Source organism: Erpetoichthys calabaricus, chromosome 2 (genome assembly GCF_900747795.2).
Source record: "Erpetoichthys calabaricus chromosome 2, fErpCal1.3, whole genome shotgun sequence".
Lineage (NCBI taxonomy): Eukaryota > Metazoa > Chordata > Cladistia > Polypteriformes > Polypteridae > Erpetoichthys > Erpetoichthys calabaricus.
This window is the reverse complement of record NC_041395.2, coordinates 151,641,309-151,663,120: the sequence shown is the minus strand read 5'-3', so window position 1 is coordinate 151,663,120 and position 21,812 is coordinate 151,641,309. Positions and strand designations below refer to the sequence as shown.

Genomic DNA, 21,812 nt, shown 5'->3' with positions numbered 1-21,812 from the left:
CAGTTTCAGCCTTGCCAAGTAGTACAAGGCAGGCCAGCCCAGTTAGTCTCTTAAGCTTAAAATTCAAGCTCTAAGGCACTGATAGCTGATCTTATTAACTGAGAGACGCTTATAGTTACTTGAAATTTGTGTCAGAAGCACATTCTTAAATTTGCTTTACTATTTCATCATGTTTAGAAAGGTGTTGCCATGTTCTGTTTTTCATTGCTTTGACACTGCACAGTTACTAATCTGAGAAATAAAGACAAGGTAAAAAATTAAAGAGCTGGGGCTTTTAGCAGCGAACCCTATATATTTGATGAAAAATAACAAAAACTAGTTTAACGTGTTGTTGATACGTCTTTTCAGACACAAGTCCCAGTGTAGACTGTTGCAGGATGGCAGTGGAACCCCTTAGGAGGAAGCCAAACCCAGAAGGGATGGGTTCAGGGGACCAGATACCAGAAGTGATGTCACTTGTCGTCTGGTTGCCAGTCGTCAGACCTGCTAAAGAGAAGGAAGGAGAAGCATTAGACAACAGTGACTCAACTTGACTCAGAATGGTATGACCATTTGATGAGCCCTGAAGTTGACTCTCAAATGTGCGTGTTTGACACTAGGCATATGTCACATGGCCCACGAAATAAAAAATAGCCGCACTCCAAAGCATTTGTAGGAGTAGTAGTAATATGATCACATGTACAGGGTAAAGTGAAAGCCTTACTTGACATTATATACGAGAATGGATTACAATACCTCTAATGCACACGGGGTCAAACCGTTTGGCCACTGATTAATTATTAATGTTTTTATAATATTACGTTTCCCATGTCAATAAGATGATGATGAATTAGAATTTCAGAGATAGAGAGAGAAATTAATCTGTCACTAAATCTTTTACATATTAGCTTTTAGTACTAGGGTGTTGTACCGTGTTAGCCATTATGAATGTAGTGAAAAGTCAAGCAAAATGACACCTTTTATTGGCTAACTAAAAAGATTACACTATGCAAGCTATCGAGGCAAATCATGCCCCTTCTTCTTCATGATTACATCTTGCCTGAAGAAGGGGCCTGAGTTGCCTCGAAAGCCTGCATATTGTAATCTTTTTAGTTAGCCAATAAAAGGTGTCATTTTGCTTGACTTTCACTATATTAGCTTTTAAATGAGTGTTATCACAAGATGCCTTCCAATACCCAGAACAACACACAGAAGTGAAATATAACAAGATAGTAATTTCGGATGCGAGATAAAATGCTGTAAAAAGGTGAGAATGAAGACATTAAAGACTATCTGTAACCCAAAGAACTTTAATTATTTTCAAAGGAACAACTTTGCTAGAATTCTAATTGAAACTTGTAGAGATTTAAAGAAGCACTTCTGAATGTGACTTCAGTTTTGTTTATGTCTTCATCTTTTTACTGAACAATTGATTAAAAGGCTTGTGTATGATGCCCAGCTCTGTCCACTGCCACATCTTCAATCCAACATGTGCTGTCATGACACTCTTGCCACCTGTCGTGAAATGTCCTTAGCTTGTGTAATGGGTGGCCATGTCAGAAGTTTACTGATTCCAGTATTGATTGGTAAAATTAAAAGAAGTCAGAGCTTTGAGGCTGAGAAGGTGTACGCAGTGTTCAAGCTGCTCCGTTACTTTCACAGCATTTTAAGAGCAAACACACCACAATGTTCCCAAGTGTCATACAAACCCTTGTACCTAAACAAAGCACTAGTGATGATTTACACTTCCTTTTACATAAACCATCTCTCTATTATAAAAAAAATCTTTGGGAAACGAGACACGATCTTCTCGGAATACAATTTGAAGTCCCTTGAGAGACACTTCAACTTGCTCCCAGCTCTTAAAACAATGACAAGCGACAAGCAAAACACACAGCTCACCAGCAGCAGAAAGCCAGCAGATGATCCGACCACTTCTCCTTAGTGTGTGTTCAGTCACCCCCCCCCCCCTTCACAATGTGAGCTGCAGAGACACAAAGTGGCAAAAGGACAGCTGCTGTACAGGCTTTAAAATGATCGACGGGCAGCGCAACAGCAGCATCAGAAAGACAACAGATGATCCGACGGCATCTCCTTAGCATGCATTCAGCCACCACCCCTTCACAATGCGAGCAAGATTATAAGTCCTGCGAGAAAGAGATTTAACCACGCCCGGGTGCCTGAAATAAAGGAAAAGTATTGTTTTTACAACATCACGCGAGTCAAGGCAGTGAGACATCATTTAAAACAAGTCCACGGACATCTAACCTAGCAGTTGGTGGATTGCTTTTGGCAGACACGCAACATGTACTCCGAGCTGTTAAAACAACAAGTAAAACACGCAGCTTGCCAGTAGCAGAAAGCCAGCAGATGATCTGACCGCTTCTCCTTAGCATACGGTCAGCCACCCTAACCCCCCACCCCCTTCACAACGTGAGCGGCAGAGACACGAAGTGGCAAAAGGACAGCTGCTGTGCAGGCTTTTAAATGAAAGGGCAGCTTGCCAGCAGCAGAAAGACAGCAGATGATCCGACGGCATCTCCTTAGCGTGTGTTCAGCCGCACCCCCTTCACAACGCGAGAAGCGTTATACGTCCTGCGAGAAAGATATGTAACCATGCCTGGGGCCAGAAATAAAGGACAAGTATTGTTTTTACAAAAGTTTTAAAGTAAAAGTGAAAATAATGCATATATAACATTTCCCATGAAACTAACAATCTCTTTAAATTGTACATCCGGTAAACCAAACCCAGGGGTGGGTGAGCAAAGCAAGCAGGGGGTGGAGCCCCCTAGTCATGAATTAAATTAAATTTACATTTTTTGAACAAGATGCTTGTTAATATGAAATAATACTGTGACATGTCCAAGAGCTGCCTTGAGCTTTCCCAAAAGAGGGCTTTGATAAATAAAGATGTCTAGGTGCAAATATTAGAGTGTGGTAGACCTCGGAGTTTGAAAAATGCAGAAAGTGCAAGACATAGGTAGGAGGGTGAATTGAGGCAGACGAGAGATAGACAGGCTGTTGGTGTTCCTCATCTGTCTGTTAGTTTACTGGTGCTGTCTGTTAGTTTACTGGTGTTTTCCATACAACCAACAATGGAAGTTGTAGCAGTGAGCAGCATTAATAAAGGCCCTGTGAAACATGTCTCTCAAGTGTGTTGTCTCCTGCCATTTGCTACAATGGCGTATACTTGTCTGTAATCTCCACTTTAACCTCAACAGGAAACATTCTGTGATGCTAGTGTGTACTCAGAAGTGTTCAGAATTTACTCTTTCAAAGGATATGTGAAACATGAATATTTATTTGTCAGTTCTTTAGTCTCTATTCCAATTTTATTTGGCCTGGGTAGATTATATTGATATTTATCAATTCTACAACGAATTTCAATTATATTTTTACGTTATATCTCCATCCATTTTTCCATTTTTAAATACACATGGATGGGCATCAGTTCATCACACAGCACACCCATTGTAAACTTAGAGTCTCCAGTTAACCTTGTACACACTTCTTTAGAACTGCAGAACCCAGGGAAGAACCCAGGGGAATGCAAAGTCAGCCCTGCTGGCCCATAGTGACTGCATGTTTTTGTTCCAACCCAGTTCCAAAATGAGAAGTGAGTCTTTGCTGCTCAAGCAACACTTTTTATGCTTGATTTTAGTTTTCTCACTTGTTAAGATTGACCATCGTTAACTTCTTATTTTAGTCTTTAGTAAGTTTTTGATTGCTCCTTATTAGCAATATGATGCAAATGACAAATGAATGACAATGGAACCAGCAGTCCTCCATCTACCTTATTTCCAGCTTCACTTCTGTGAATTCATCATGAACTGCATGACGTCCTTGAAAAGGAAACACATCTACACTATAATAAAAGACTAACATGGCAGAATGGAAACACTAAGAAGCCATAATTTAAAAAGATCTATTTTTAACAACGATTGTATTCTAATTACCATATGCTTTCACGTTGGAACAAAAACCTGCAGCCATTGTGGCCCTCCAGGACCGATTTTGCAGAGGTTTACTATTTTGGTGTTACTTGCTTGAGGTTCTTCTCTGAGTTCTGTGGTTCAAAAGAAGTTTTTTCCTGGGTGACTGGAGACATTAAGTTAGGTTCATAACAGATATGCTGTGTGATGAACTGGTGCCCCATCCACATTGTCAATGATTGGACTGAGTTTTAAACTGTATCTTCAGGAGTTTTGAAGCAGCAGCACTAATCACTTGCTAGCTCAGTTTAATTATTCAAACTGTTCTTTGAATTCATCTTGCACTCCTAAGCTAAATTAAGTTGATCCAATAACAGATGGGTTGATTCTCATTTGAATTTTTGAGGTTATTGATAAAGTGCTGCAAATTGTCAAAGAACTGGCTTGGAGAATGGTGGCCCATGACTAAAATATACTATATTGCGCATTATCAAATGCTGTTTTCTTCTGCCTTTACCTACCAAGATATTTTGTTAACAGGAACTAGCCAGTGTGTCACCAGATCTTCCAAAACTGATGGATAGCTTAAATTTACGTCAGCCCAAGGAAAATGAGATTGTGCTCCTCAGCAGATTTGACTCTTCTGAGAATGGCCTGCAGGATTCAGATGACCAGCAGGTGAGTTGCACATATACAGTTTATGTCATGCTTTCTAAAAAAAAAAAAAAAAAACTCATCAGCTAATCAGTCAATTAACAAAATTAATATATTTACATTTCTGTGTGCATTAATTGACTTCTGTAATTAAGCAAGCTGTGATTCAGTCACGACTGGCATACTTTGTAAACCATTTGTTTTTATCCCTAGCATTTCAATGAGGAGTGCATAATAATTTGTTTCATTATTTTTGGTAATTGTAATGAATTTGAAAAAGAAACAAGTCCCCCTGGATGGATGGATGAACAAGTCCCCTGTTTGGTAGTATACCTAATTTGTCATTTATATTGATACATTTTTAATTTATTACTCAATTACTGGAAACTGATTTTTGGACTAGATGCTTTATTTACGTGTTCAGGGTGCTGTCAAGTTATATTGAAACATGACACACTCCAGCATTTAAGGCATAAAAGCACACAGCTGTCATTTTGCTTTCACAGGGCTTTCAATCAGCAGACATTTGCCTTGTTCAGTGTGCAAAAGGAAACAAGAAGAGCAATCCCAACTGTTTAATTTATGAAATAAATAAGTTTCTGATTGGACTAGAGACTGGCCAGGCAAGACAGTTAGAGATTGACAGATATGGTCATTCCCGACCTGAAGATGACACAAATCGCTCAGTGTCTTCAATTGAGGAGGACTTTTTGACAGCTTCGGAGCACTTGGATGAAGAGAGTGAAGAGGACAACTTCAGAAATGGTAAAAATCTACACATTTGGTAGGAGAGAATTTATAGTGACATATATTATCAACTTTTGTTTTTGCATTTAATGGGTTTCAGTAATAGTAAATATACCACATTTGAAAAGGAGATATTAAAATATTTTCATGAAGCTTTGTCTTTTGCTTATTTGCATTTGTATTTGCATTCTGATAACAGTAATGTCATTGTTATATCCTCAACAGCCTAAGCAGAGGGATATATAACATTCAAGGATGTTTTTATATTTTAACAAAACTTGCATGGAAAGTAGAGTCTCACAACATCTGGGGTGTCCTTTATAAAACTGTGTGTGGATTTGAGCGTGAAAATGTGTATGCCAAAAACAGGAAAATATGCATATGTGAACACACCATGAACCCTGCCTGGTTGGCACTCTGACACAACCATATATGGACTATGCTAATCAAACTCGTACATATACAGTCACAATGCTGCAGAACACCATTGTCCAGTAGAGCAGCATCCCTTCTGACACATTGAGTCACATTTCGGAGCACAACTGAGTGTGCAAGAGCATACACGGCATTATGGCACCTCTTCTTTACATTCTGGAGTTGGGGGAAGGCGTAAGGCACCAGTGTCTGACCGGGAACCCACTGTCACCTGGCACATGTAATGACATGATTTTCATCACAGTAAATAGCACAGGCCTTATGAAAAACTGAGGTTTCAGCCTGTTGGCTTACCAACAAGCCAGCCACCCTGTATAGTACCATTTTATCTCTCAAAGCTACTTAAAATGGAACTAAAATATAGTCTGTGCATTCTATTTATCACTTTTAAGGTTTAATATGTTGGTCATGTCAATATGCATTATAATAGCGGCTCTGTGATATGAATTATTGTGCGCGTGAGTCATCATTTATTTGGTTTGGTTGCGTTTCCAAACTTAATCAAGGGTGTCGTCCTTTTCCAAGTTCTCTGAAATGTTGCATACAAATGGATCAGAGTTGCCATAAATATAAACTAATTCTCCCATTGAGTTTTCTTTTATAAATTCTGACTTTGTGTGGAAAATTGTGTACACACATTTTGGGCCTCTTTTTGTGCGCACACAAGTTTTATACATCTGACCCCTGTTCTCAAATTAGAGTTTTTTCAAGGGTGACTTCAATGTAGAATGTGAATATGTCTGCATTGTGTTCTGAGTTCCACTAACGGTCTAAAGATTAAGTTGAGTGTGGGCTATGCTGTGTGCTTGTGTCTTGTTCAAACCATGATTCTACTATATACTTGTTTGTTGCAGGAAAAGACTCCACTTCTTGCTATACTTAATGATCTTTTATCCTATAGTGTAGTCAAACAATAAAGTATACAAAGGTTGATAAAAAGTAAAAACCTCTTGATTATAGATACTTAAGCATAATCATATCACCTCAGTTTACCAGCTTCACTGATAATGAACAATATGAATGAATTAGATTAGATTGGATCCAACAGTGAGGGACCAAACCCTCTCACTTTGTCAGGAAAATATTAGCACAATGTGAAGTGTATTAGTCAAAACGTTAGCGACATAACTGTAACCATTGCTGAGCAATGAAAAACATTGATCGTGGATGGAATTTAGAGGCCTGCAGAACATTTAGAGTAGTATTCTGAGAAACAATGGTGCCACGTTAAAAATAATTTCAGATTTAATCAAAAATAAATCGACTATTCTATTTACCATTGCACTTTATTAAATAATATCTAAAACTTTGTACAGATAGCAAAATATTGTGGTCTTATTTTTTGTGCCACTGTAAAAACTAAAATACACTGAAATTCAGAAAAAGAATAAGAGCTCCCTGTGATCACAATGGAATTCTTTCATCATCTTGAAACATTCTTGGAAAAGTAATGAAAGGAAAAGTCATAACATGATAGTAAAAGTAAAACACATGGTAAAAATGCTCACTCCTATACCTGACAATCTGATCACATTCTTATGGCAAGCCAAAAACAGAAAGCCACTACATAACAAAATACATTAAAATACACTAATAAAATAATTAATGAGGAAACAATTGCATTATTGCTGAGTTATTAAAAGGACAGTGTCTCACGTTGTTTGACAGGCTGTAGCTTCTATTACAAATTGAGAGGTTAACGCACATAAGATGTCCTTAAGCTCAAATGATGTTTCAGAAGGCCAAGGTAATAACAAAAACAGGAAGGAACAATTAAAGCCAGAACACGATAGAAAAGAACAACAACCAGGGAAAGACCTAAGCCTTCCGCGAACCTGTACAAATAGTGACCACTGTTCCCCTTAAAACAAAATCAGTGTCCTTCACTACACTATGGCCTTCTCATCCTTTTCCCAGACCTTTCCATCTCTACAACCCAACTCCAAGCTCACTACCCTGGTTCATTACAATTTTTATAACATTTCTGGGAGTCCTGTATGACATATAAAAGACTTTGGGACTTTGATAAGGATCCCCATTTTGCAGCCCCAGGTAGTCTTGCAGTGCCAGATTAAGCCTGCCCAAGAAAAACCATGATGAACCCTAGACAAACTATCCATCACATTATGCTGGGGATCCATCCGCACTGCCAGCTAGCAGAGTAGAGAATTCCTAATATTATAAATAGACACTACTGTCCTGCACTGTTTAGTTAAAGGCTTTGTAAAGATGCTTGTTCATCTGGTTTTGCTCCTTTGACCATAAACAGGGATTTGTGGAATTTCGTTCACAATATTAAGTGTTACTGTAAATTGTTTGTATGATTTTCTTCTGTTTTTGATGGGCATTTTTATATGGGCAATGCATCCATTATTAAACTGGCATTCAGACGTACTTTTGGTGGAATCTCATTTTTACTTCATTATGCATTATTTAGCAAGAATCCATTAACATGTCCAAAAATATAAGACTATGGCAACATTATACTAACAATACATAAAAGCTCTTAAAAGAAATATCGAAAATTGTGTTGTGAATGCTTCAGAGTGTAAAAACATATTGTTCATGTTTCATTACACGCAAAGGATTTTTTAAAAATTCTGTAGGGAAATCAGGCAACAAGAACAATACAAAATAATTGCTTGACATATAATAATAGAGAGTCTAACAGGAGGCTCCTGGATAGTCCCACCCACTTGTTTCTTCTATAGAGCAGCACATGCTTTCTAAATATAAAATAAAGAATCTTAAAATATCCAGACCAGTGTTTCAATGATGTGGTCTATTATTGTATAAGAAATGAATTTATTGACAAATATATCTCTGTAACACTATTCTAAGTTATGTTGTGATTATGGCAGTATATAAAAAAAAATAAATTGATAGATAGACTAATTGATATACTGTAGCATGGCGTTCCATCCAATGCAAGTTGCTGCCTTGTAAGACTCCAGCCCCCTGTGACTGGCATAATTGTTTAAAAAGACATATGGATGAATAGTTGGTTGACTGATGTTTTCTTCCTTTAGAACCGGAGAACACTGATGGCATGGACCTTCACAGTGACATCAGAAGAGCTGCAAAAGAAAGACAAGATAGCCAACAAAATAAACAGACATCTCCCTGTGGATCTCTGGATGCAGCTGTCTTAGAAAGGGTGACTGGTAATATTGACAGCAAAAAAAAGCAGCAGCAGCGCCATCTTTCCTGTCTTGACAATCAAGAGGCAACAAAAGTCTCTTCTGGCGCAAAGAAAATGTGTGAGAATGTTCCTCATGGTCATAGTGGTGAGAAATCCGGCAATAGAGCCCCTCAAAATAGAGCAGGCTGTGAAAGTGTTGCAAAGCAAAGTGGAGGAGCACATTCAGACACACAAAGCACACAGCGTTCAGCTGGGTATTATGCCACTAACCTTGCTGAATCTGTTCTTCAGGATGCCTTCATCAAATTGTCCCAAGCTGAACCCACTTTCACAACTGAAGCTGCATTAAGCATTTCATCAGAAAGACATAGCATGCTAATAGGAACATCTGAAGAACTAAAGCCAAACCGAGCATGGAATGAGCTCCCAAAAATTGTCATTGTTCAAAGCCCTGATACCACTGAAAACACTCAGGACTGGCCGGGAGCACCACCATCCAATACTGGCTCATGGTCAGGAGTGGAAACTGGTCAGTGCCATAGTCTTGAAGACAGAACTAAATCTGGTGTTTGTTTAAACAGAGGTCATCCCGTTGAAATGGCTTTAGCATGTGCCGCCACTGTAGTTGGTACTATTTCAAGCCCCCAAGTGACAGAGAAGCTAAAGATGGAGCAACATTCAGTTGAATTAAATGCAGAACTAGAAAAATCATCAGGAGAAGATGAAGAAGAAGAAGAGGAAGAAGACGAGGCAGAGAACAACACAGTTCAAGGGGAAACGCAAAATGTGGATTTCTCTTTTTCATCAGCCCTTTGTGGCATGGCACGGGTGGCTGGTGCAATAGCAGTTGTTGGTCTAGATGAAAATAAAACTGAGGAAAATTACTCTCCTTCTTGTGGACTCCTGTCAGCAGCTGAAACACCAACCTCTATTACTCTTCATTGCAGTATAAAAGTAGGGAGCAAAATTGAACAGTTTACATCAAATATTGCTGACGTTTTACTTAAGGAAGCATGCTTGGTTCTCACAAAGCCCAATGAGTACAAAAGCTTGGGTGATTTTTTAGAATCCATCCAAAACAAAATAGTAGATAGCATTGCAAAACCAAAAAATGTCCAAAGAGAAGATTTTGAGGTAGACAGTTTTTCCCAGATCATTTCAGATGTCATTTTCAAACACTCAGTTGAGAAAGCCAACAGAAAAAAATCAGAAGGGAATCAAAATAATGATATGGGTGATATTATAAACCCACATGCTCTCCTGTTAGAATGCACAAATGATTTGCTGTTTAATGTGCTGCATCATACTTGCAAGAAGATCAGCGCTGTTGCCAGGCAAAATAGTGTATCATTAAATATGGCCGAAGACAGTAGTAGCTCTGCAAGTAATGATACTGTTGGTGAGCAAAATCCCCATCTCTTGCACTCCACATTACATCTACAAGAATCAGACAAAGAGAATATTGATGGCAGTCTTCATTGTCGGCTTGCTACTACTCAAAGTGGAATGGAGAAAACTGTTGACCGAGAAGAGAAGACCACTATGAAAGAAGCAGAGAATGGCTCTGAGGTACAGTGCAAGAGAGAGGTAAGTCCAGGTGTAAAAGACCAGCGGAGAACCAGCCAAGTCAGTGCAGCAAGGGAATTGCCAAATAGTCAGGCCAGCAAGCAAAGCTCAAAAGATTTTGACATTCCATTCGAGACACCACATGTCATTCAGCACTCTCAAGAAGATATGTTTCCACATGGTGCCATCAGCCTTGAAAAAATTAAAAGTTATTTGCCAGGAGAGACAGAATTGAAATTGTCTTCATTGACTTTACAGCAGCCTCTGATAGCCCCTGTGCCTACTGTGTTAATAAAACCATTGTCTGAAAACTGGTCCCCTGTTACCGTTTTCGCTGATGATCTGGCTACCACTGTAGTGTCAATGGCAACTGAAATGGCGGCAATATGTTTGGAGAATTCAAATGGGAAGCAGCCATGGTTCTGTGCATGGAAGACAGGTCCAGACTGCTCTGAAAACTATTTAATGCCTTGTAGAACAGTGAAGCGGAAGAAGGAGGCACAGCCCAATGCATCGGTGACAAAGAAACATAGGCCACCAAGGCTGAGCGAGATTAAAAAAAAGACTGAAGAACAGCCTGAGTTAAAGGAACGCCTTATGAATCGCGTGGTGGATGAATCAATGAATTTAGATGAGCCTCCTGACCCTTTTGCCCTGTTTGCTAGTGAGGTGACAGCAAAGATCTTGAACTGCCCAGAGTTCTCTGTGGTTGACACTTCGAAGCAAAGTCAGTCTCTTCCAAGGAACCGGTTGCATTGTGACAGATGGAACAGAGGGGGCAAAACATCAAGTTACGAGAGCATCCCAGAGGAGGATGGAGATTCATCTAATCCTAACAACACCTTGGGGCCAGGCAGTCGACTCGGGCAAAATTTGAGTAGAGGCAGTTCCATATCTAAGCAATCTAGCTGTGAAAGCATCACTGATGAGTTTTCCCGGTTCATGGTAAACCAAATGGAAAATGAAGGCAGAGGCTTTGAGCTTTTGCTTGATTATTATGCAGAAAAGCATGCAAACAACATCTTGAGCTCTGCCATTCAACAGGTGACTAAAAAAAATGGACACCTCAATGTGAGGTCAGCATGCGTGTCAAAGCAGTCTAGTACAGAGAGTATTACAGAGGAATTTTATAAATTCATGTTGAAAGAAATGGACAAAGAAAATAAAGACAGCAGTGTGGCGAAGGCTCGGGACTGGAGCAGTCGCCTGCTCTCCCCTTCTTCAAGGACACCCTTTTGCTTTAGACAGTCATCCATGCCAGACAGGAGATCATCAGACTCAAGACTCACAGTAAACACACCAATGAAAGCTAACTCTTTTGACGGCTTTGCTCGAAATGCACATGCTGATCACCTTCATATATACCCAGTCAATACAGTGTCATCATCTGGCCTCTGCAAATCTGACTCATGCTTATACCAAAGGGGGCGGACAGACCAGATCACTGATATGCTCATTCATGAGACATGGTCTAGTTCCATCGAGTCGCTAATGCGAAAAAATAAAATCATTGTAGATGAGGATGTGGACTTTGAGCAGCCTGCAAACGGGTCACAGCCACATGTCGAACACTTTGCCAACAGGTTAGCTGCAGATATTGTTGAAGGAGGGAAATCATTGGTGACTGTCCCACATGATTCTTTTGATGGCCGCCATGCTACTCCTTTATCTGAAAAGAGGCAATGTTTTAGAAGTATGACAGAACACCACACAAAGCACTCGACTCTGGACAAAAGCAAACACTCACAAGAAAGGAAGTCTTCCATAAGTACTGACTCATCTTGTATTACATCTTCTCGTCGATGCTCAAGGGAAGTGCCTTTGATTCATATAGAGACAGATCAAAGAGAAGAGGTTATTGAAGACACAACGGCCCATAGCACTCACTCTGCCTACTCTGGGACATTAAAAGCAGAATGTTCTCCCGAGGCAAAGTTGACGGATCCATCAGGTCAAGGGAACGCTGAATATCCCCCTTCAAATGAGAGAAGGTAAGACTGAAAAATCTAACAAAATTGCTAATCAGACTGGTGATTTTCAGTGAATATTCATTTTCAGTGAATATCTAAGCTATCAAAAAGCTCATCAAGCACAGAATTACTTCTCAGTTTTTTTTCTGCTTGTGTTTAAAAACATTATTAAGTCAAAATTTAAAGATCCCATTGGAGCTATTTCAGCTGTACTACTAGGCAACTGAGCGCTATAGGCATATAATTCTCTGTATGAATAAACAGTACTTGATAGCACATTTTAGCATTAATGTATTCCATTTCATGTATGAAAGTTGTCTGTGCAGTAGTCAAATGGCACATACTATAGAATCTCTATTTCACAGCAATATGAATGTGTTTGGATTCTTAATTAAGAACCCATCTGTATCAAACATACATGGCCTGTTCATCTCTGTGTGGGCTTACATTGGGGGCTCAAATTTTCACCTGCAGTCCAAAGGTGTGCGGTCAGTTTGTCTGGCATATCTGTGTGCCCTGCAGCTGAAGGACATCTACTCTCTACATGCCTGCATTGTGACTTTGTAGTCAGAATAAATAATATTTTTCCATGACCCTAAATTGAGTAAGTGAATTAACATGATGGATGAATGGGTTTTGGATGAAAAATGAATGTAACAGAACTACATTACTTATATGAATGTTTTTACATGTGTAATTATGGACTCCCACACTATTTATTACTGTCCCCACCATATCTGTCATAACTAGAAATATCTGGATAACTGCTAGATTAGAGGAGAATTAAAAGGATCCTAATGACATGACATTAGGATATTAGAAAATGCAGAATAGCTTAAAAAGCACACATGTCAGAGAGTTACAACACTGTATAATCCTTTGTTTAGAATAGGACACAAGACCTAAACAGATAGGAAGATAATAGTAGTAGATCACAGCGCAATAACGATTGTACAGAGAGATACAAATAAGAAATCCTATCGAAATAAGATAATGAAATTAAGAGATTTAAGAAACAGATATCATGTTATTATGACAGGGAATTGAAGAGTTAAGAACATAAGGTTTCTATCAAGAAAAAGTAACAATAGGAGTTTACATATTGATTATGGTTTCTAAGTTAAGAATAAAAACTTGATGGAGCAAGGCAACCATGAATTTAGACTTGCAAGAAATATAAATCAGAGTATGACTGAAGATTTTTATGGTTAGGAACTAAACTATTGCAGATTACTGCACACAAAATGATGAAAAGGGGTGCAGATCTCAAAATAACCAAATCTAGACTAATGCTCCCCTGGTCTGGAACCCAAAAATGGGCTTCATTCCAAGCAGCCTGACCCCAAAATCACCCAGTCCATGCCCTAAGAAGGGGTAACAGGCTTTTAAACGTTGAAGATGTAACCAAATGTCTCACAGTAAGTTGTAAGGGAAACTGTCATACCCATCAGTGTCTCTGACTGGAACATGCTCAGATCACCCCTCTGGTGGTTGTTCATGGCCACTGGTCAGATAATAAAAATGAACAAACTTAACTATCATGGGGAAGTTAACATTTGTAAGGGATTTCCACAGGTGAATCTGAGAAATGATCATTGAATTAAAAAAAATAACATTCATATGAATTAAATCAAAAACGAGTAACAAATCAGCTAAAGGCAAAACATAATGAGGCAAAACAAAACAGTTTGCTAACAAGGCACCCACAACAATAAATCCTGACCTGTAATCCAACAATCGTAAACCAAAGATTGAAGCAAAACTTTAGGAAAACACTCTGTGAAAGAGAAACAGCCATAATGAACCTCAGATATATAGGCTGAGAGCGGTCCTTCAGGATGGCCCACCACTTGGGATTCCACCTAATGATAAACAGAACAATATTAACAAAATGTATTAAACAATAAAAGCAAATGAGCAATAATACATCAAAAAAACAAAATAAATGAAAACTACACCCTGGCTGTGACAACACCAAATTACCATACATCTTAAAATGCAATACAACTTTGTTTTTGTAGCTCTCTTTACTGTAAAGAATTCTCAGTCAAAATAAAAGTATAGATTATCATAAATTACTAAATGCAAAGGTGGTACACATATAAATATAGATTTGTTAAAACACACAGAGAACAAGATAGAAACTGATTAAACAAAAATGGAAATCACCAATAGCAGTCTATTAATTAATTGATGAACTGTGGCCAATTAACTAAATTGAAATTAATTAAAATTGTAAAAGAGTAAGACAAAAACAGTAGGAAATAAGAGCAGCCAAACAATTTTGATGACAGCAGGCCATTCAACCCAACATCGCTTCTTAATCTTTAGTTGAATAACTTTGGTAAAATACTTTGAAGTCCTGACTTGAATTCACTAAGGTTCAAATATATGCTGCACTATCGGATAACTTATTCCATGTATGTTTTGTCCTATGTGTGAAGAAAAACTTATTACTATAAAACCTTGCATATAATGCATGCAATTTTACTCATTTTAGTTTGCTAAAAATGGGATTGCACATTATACATGAGACATAATTTTAATTAGGTATTTCAAAAACCCTGCACAGTAGGAATGTAGGTACTTGTATTCACTATTTGTATAAAGCGCTTGGTTCCATTTGTGGTACCGATTTGCAGTTGGGTGGAGCTGCGTTACAGTTCTTCCCTCCTACTTAAAACATCGGTACTCATGTTGTTCTAACCAGTAATTTCGTCTTGATCAATGGACTTGATAATAGTGCATAGGTGGTCATCATGTTCCTTCAAGTACTGGTAGGTTAATAAACGTGCTGGTCATAAAATTAGAATATCATGACAAAGTTGATTTACTTCAGTAATTCCATTCAAAAAGTGAAACTTGTATATTAGATTCATTCATTACACACAGACTGATGTATTTCAAATGTTTATTTCTTTTAATGTTGATGATTATAACTGACAACTAATGAAAGTCCCAAATTCAGTATCTCGGAAAATTAGAATATCAATTAAGACCAATGAATGGAATTACTGAAATAAATCAACTTTGTCATGATATTCTAATTTTATGACCACCACCTGTACATTTAATACCATCTGGTATTTTAAGCCCTTAAAATTAAAGTTATACTGCAGCAGAAAAGCTGATAGTAATAAAATATGTAGAAACTAATAGCAATCGGGCAGCAAGTCACCATTTTTGTATTCCCGAGTCAAACATCTGATTTTGGCACAAAACAAAGAGCCATTATAAGCGTTACCTACTGAAAAAAAGGAAAATTATGGGGCCCCACTAATCTTTCCAGACCTAGAAAAGGAATTAATGAACTGGGTAACAAATAGGAGGCTTCAAGGAATCAGTGTTTCATGCATTGAAATCAGACTTAAAGCTTTGGAACGTAAAAAAAAAAAGTTGTGATGGCAACATATTTTAATGCATGTTATGGATGGGCAGTTCATTTTACGAAGTGGCATTGTCTTTCAATCTGTAGAAGAATTACAATAACGTCTTCCAGATGACTATGAAAAAAAGATCCTAGAGTTCCAAAAGTACATTATCAAATTGAGAAGGAACACACATATGATCTTGCACAGATTGGAAACACCAATCCAATACCCTCTCACTTTCCCATTATATTAGCAAGTACTGCAAATGGAAGAAAGTTGCCGCTTATCATAATTTTTAAGAGAAAAACTGTACTCAAAGGAATAAAATTTACAAATGGTTTACACATTTGTGTTCACTCTAAAGGATGGATGGATGAAGCATTGACCATTGACTGGTTAAAATGTGTTTGGGAAACTGTTGCTATGAGACTCGTTTCAAATATATCAAATGTCTTCTATAAAGGAGGAACGTAAGAAAGTAAAATCTGATCTTTTTATTATTCCAGGCAGCATGACCCATCTATCACAAAGTTTCTGTCAATAAGCTGAAAAAAGGATGCTATCCATCATAAATGGAATGCATTGCTAAGCAACAGTAATCACACATTTACTGCTGTTGGCCAACTAACGTTTTCCGAACTGACTGAATGGATACTTGTGGCTTGGAATTAAATGCATGTATAATTCAACATGGTTTCCACAAATGTTCTATTTCTAATAATCTTGACAGCAGTGAGGATGACATTTTGTTGGTGGATAAACAGATTTCATCAGATGTAGATAATGATAGCAATATTTATTACGATGGTATCAATGACAATAGCATTGGCTCGACAACACTAGATGAGCCTCTCACTAGTAACAGTGATAACGATTGTTCTTCCAGTTAGGTATACCTATATTTAGAGTTTCATATTTTTGATTGGGTAATAATTGTTATTACCTGCAGATACTGTAGCTGCGGTGGGCTGGCACCCTGCCCGGGATTTGTGTTGGCTGGGATTGGCTCCAGCACACCCCCGTGACCCTGTGTTAGGATATAGCAGGTTGGAAAATGACTGACTGACCAGCAGGTAGATTTTGTAAAATAAATATATGCAATTTTAAATAAAATCTTGCAAATTAAAAAATTGTTACCTCATAGGTACTTATATACTTGTTATTATATGTATTGTTAAAAATTTAATGCACCTATTTACCTAATTTAAGCAAAAAAACATTATAATAATTGTTATACTTATTAAATTCTGTTTAAAAATGACTGCAACTTTAATAAAATTTTGAAAAGTTAAGGGTGTGCATTATAAATGAATTTCTTTTTTTACCTGAAAATTTTGGGCTAAATTAGCCATGTGCATTATACACGAGTGCACTTTATATGTGAGATTTTACAGTATATGTTAGCGTAAAATGTACCCTTTATCAGCTACCAAATACCAAGTAATCTTTGTTTGCTTAAACTGAAAATATCACAGGGCATATTGGCTTCATGAATTCTTTTTTTTTATATATCTATTTTATTGATTTTATTGAAATCACACAACATTCCATTCAAATAAATCAATTTTAACAAAAATAAGATCGAAAACAAATCAACCCCCACCCCTGAGGAAGAGAGCTAAGCCAGCAGAGTAAAACTTAAAGTTAGTAAAAATAAGTAAATAGATGAATTAACTGTGGTGGGTTGGAGCCCTGCCTGGGGTTTGTTTCCCGCCTTGCGCCCTGTGTTGGCTGGGATTGGCTCCAGCAGACCCCCATGACACTGTAGTTCGGATATAGCGGATTGGTTAATTGATGGATGGATGGATGGATGAATTAATTAATAAGTGAACAAAGATAAATGGAGAAGAAAAAAAAGTGGAGAGAATCTTCTTCCTCAGTGCTTTAAAAGCTTATTCTAAAATGTTATTGATTAGATCTTGCCAGGTTTTGAAAAAGTTCTGCACAAATCCTCTAAGTACAAATTAGAATTTTTCCAGGTTCAAATAGTATATAACATCAGTTACCCACTGATTTAAAAGAGGTGGGTTAGGATTCTTCCAGTAGAGCAAAATAAGTCTATGTGCCAATAGTGTAGTAAAGGCAATCACAGTTTGTTTGTGTTTCTCCACTTTAAGCCCATCTGGAAGTACACCAAACACAGCTATTAGTGGGTTAGGAGGGATTGTGACACCAAGGCTGTCTGATAGGCATGCAAAGATTTTGGTCCAGAATGATGTTAATTTGGTGCAGGTCCAGAACATGTGGCCTAGTGAGGCTGGAACTTGACTGCAACGTTCACAGGTTGGATCTTGCCCTGGTAAACTTTTGGACAATTTTAAGCGAGACAGATGTGCTCGATATATGATTTTGAGTTGAATAATTGTATGCTTTGCACATATGGAGTTCGAGTGAATTCCCCGCATTGCTACCTTCTACTCCTTTTCTGAGTTTTTGAGTGAGAGATTCTTTTCCCAATGTCCTCTTGGATCTTTGAAAGGGAGGGACCCTAGAATGGTTTTATATATTACAGAAATGCTGTCTGAGTCCTCAAGACTGATCAATATTTTTTCCGGCATAGAGGTAGGTGGGAGGTGAGGAAAATTGGGCAGGTTCTGTTTAACAAAGTTTCTGATTTGAAGAGGTAGTGAAAGAAATGTGTTGCTGGAAAGATAAATTTGGAATGTAATCGTTCATAGGATGCAAAGACGTTGTCTATGTACAGATCTCTAAGTGATTTAATCCTAAATGTTTTCCAGACATTAAAAACTGCATATGTTTGAGAGAGTGGAAAAAGATGGTTCTCATGCAGATGTGCCACAGATAAAAGCTTCTTTATCTTAAAATGGTCCCTATATTTGTTCCATATTCTGATTGAATGAAGCACAATTGGGTTGTTGCATTTATTGGGGAACAAAGCAAGAAATATAAAGAAGTATTGCAGGATTTTATTTCTATTGCGGACCAAGCCTGTGCATGTTTATCTATTTGTGTCCATGTCCAGGTTTTTATAGCTTGTATATTTGCTACCCCATAATAAAATTGAGAGTTAAGTAGAGCCATGCCTCCTTCTGCCTTAGGTCTTTGTAGGGTCGCTCTTTGGATACGTGGATGTTTTGAATTCCAAATAAATGAGGTTATGGTTGAATCTAATTTCTTAAAAAAACGATTTATTTGTGTATATTGGAATGTTTTGAAATAAAAAGAAAAGCTTAGGAAAGATATTCATCTTAACAATATTAATTCTTCCAGCTAAAGTGAGATGAAGGGTTGACCATCTATGCAAGTCTTGCTTAATTTTTTCCATACAGTCAACAAAATTTTGTTGATATAGAGCTTTATGTCTACTTGTGATGTTTACCCCTAGGTATTTAAACTGATCTGTGATGATAAAAGGGAAGGTGTCCAATCTAATATTGTGTGCTTGAGAATTCACTGGAAAGAGCACACTTTTAGTCAAATTAATTCTGAGACCAGAAATCTTTTGAAATTGTGTAAGTGCTGTTAGGACTGCAGGCACATAATTTTGTGGATCTGATATATACAGTACTATATCATCTGCATATAGAGAAGTTTTCTGTTCAAGTCCTTCTCTGATAATCCCCTTTATCTCATAAGCATTTCTACAGTCTACTGCCAGTGGCTCAATGGCGATTGCAAAAAGCAGTGGTGACAAGGGGCATCCTTGTTTGGTACCACATTCTAGTTTATTCTTAATACAAACTGAAGTTTCTGGATTGGTATACAGTAGTTTGAACCATACTACAAATGAGACTGTTCTATGTATAAGAATTCCCATACCTCTAGTTTTCTATGTAAAGCTGGAATGGAATATTTGGCCAGTCCAGTCTTTTTGCAGCCAGAACTGATCCTTACTTAATAAGTGGGTCTCCTGTAAAAATACTATTTTAGCGTTTAGACCTGTTAGATGAGAGAATACTTTCATTCTCTTTAATTTGTGATTCATGCCTTTAACATTCCAGCTCACAAAGTTAACTGTCCCATTATGGAAACATTGATTCCAAATTTTTGATGTCATTTTGTAGTCTTAACTGAAAGTGAGACAGCTTTGACCTTAATTTCCAATTTTCCCAGGAGTTATTGCCATGAAGCCTATTGTTACGTTAACACTTATCATTATAAGGATTAAAAGGATAGATTAGATATAGCTTGCTCTCTTCCCCCACTTCCCCCCAACCCCCCATTTTGCCTCCCCACTTGAGGCTGGACCACACTTCACAAAGTCCCAGTCCTCTAACATACCTAGAGACAGAGCACATCCAAAACAAAACAAGCCCCCCAGCAGCAGCGAATGAGGATTAGAATTGAGATATCTATTGCCAATACAGTCCAAATGCTATAAGCATAAAATATAGTCTTTAACAGTCTTGAAATAGTAAGATAGTAAACCCAGGAAATAGTGTTAAAAAGAGGCCCTGGATAAGCATAGTAAGCCTTAATACAATAATAACAGTAGCAATAAACCAAGGGTATGATGTTAAACAGTCTCCTTTTTAAAAAAAAAAAAAATTAAAAGTTACTAATTTAATTTTTTCCACACATACATACATATACGCGTATATTTGTAATTAAAACATAAACAGAAAGTGGCCGAGAAGGGAAAATGATGTATAATTATGGTACCAGTAACATTGCAAGCGGAGCATACAGCCGGTAAGATCTTCTTTACCATACCATGACAGGGTGCGACTCACAATCGTATTTCAGAAGAGTGTTGGGCTCAGTTTTCTTAGTTCTTTTTCTGCTTCGTCCATAGTGGTAAAGATATAATGCTTGCCTTGAATGTCCACTTTCAGTTTGGCAGGATACAAGAGGCTGTATCTGATATCAGCTTTCCGTAAGCGCTGTTTAATGTTGTAAAAAGCGGCTCGTTTAGCAGCTGTTGAGGGTGAGAAATCAGGGAAGATATGAATATGGTTATTTTCAAATATAATCTCTTGTTTCTGTCTGAGAAGTGACATTACATTAAATTTAGATTGTAACTTCTCAAAGCGCACGACAAAAGTCCTAGGTTTGGAGGTATTTGATCCATGTATGCGATAAGCTACTGCTATCTCGGTGTCTGATTTAAAGTCCTCTCCGGTTATTTTTGAGAATAGTTCAGCTACGAATTTCACTGGGTTTGGACTTTCACGATTCTCAGGTAAACCTTCGATTCTAATATAATTCGTTCTGCATCCATCTTCCAGAGCAGCAAGTCTGTCTCCGAGTTTTTTGCATTCAGAATTCGCAGCTGTTGCTTTTCCATCAGCAGTGAATACCAGATGTTCGGCTGTTTCAATTCGAGTCGTGAATGATTGCTTAATGTCTTCCAGCTGATCGCCAAGTGCTGTCAGTTTTTCATCAAACTTAGAAGCATTTTCCTGAATGTGTTCCTCAATTTTTTCAGCATACCTTTAAAGGCTGCCTCAAAGCGATTATATACACGTTTCTGCAAGTCTTTATTATCCTGCCGCAGCTCCTGCTCCATGATTTGTGTCCAATCCATCTGTAGCAATTCTACTAAGAGTAGAGTATCTGCCATTCAACTGAGTTTAGTGTTATTTGCAAATGTGTCACACTAGACAACTTTCCCAGAGATTTTCTGTCATAGCCTTCATTTACATAATCTTAGCAGTCAGAGGCTGCTGTGGCATACTCCAGTGAAGACAATCACCTAATGTGACATACCTAATAACCGAGACCAACTAATCTAGAGTACAGTACCTTATAAACAATAGTAATAATATGGGATTTGAGGCATTCTGACAAAGACTACTCAATAAAGATTGCAAAAGGAGAAAGTACAGTAATATAGAATGGTAAATGTGACATTGTTTGAAATTTTATATAGTGCACCAACAAGATCAGCGACTTTGGTTGACAAATCTGACATACGCCATTTCAAAAACATGTGAATTGTGACATAAACTTTAACCAGACTTGCTACTTATAATCTTATCAAGATCATTTATGCATACTTATAACAGCAGCATCCCAAATACTGATCATAAATGGACACTCTTTGCTTTCTATG

General features: G+C 37.7%; 1 protein-coding gene across 4 annotated transcripts in view; it reads left to right on the top strand.

Moving 5' to 3' along the window:
- The window catches only part of sphkap (SPHK1 interactor, AKAP domain containing), a 487,158-nt gene that overhangs the window by 423,645 nt on the left and 41,701 nt on the right, over nucleotides 1–21,812 (top strand). For all 4 annotated transcript variants that reach the window (XM_051923013.1, XM_051923012.1, XM_051923011.1 and 1 more), the window contains 3 exons: nucleotides 4,452–4,589; nucleotides 5,072–5,330; nucleotides 8,777–12,446. In XM_051923013.1, coding sequence (XP_051778973.1) covers nucleotides 4,452–4,589; nucleotides 5,072–5,330; nucleotides 8,777–12,446 — 4,067 coding nt within the window. The remainder of the gene's footprint in view (nucleotides 1–4,451; nucleotides 4,590–5,071; nucleotides 5,331–8,776; nucleotides 12,447–21,812) is intronic.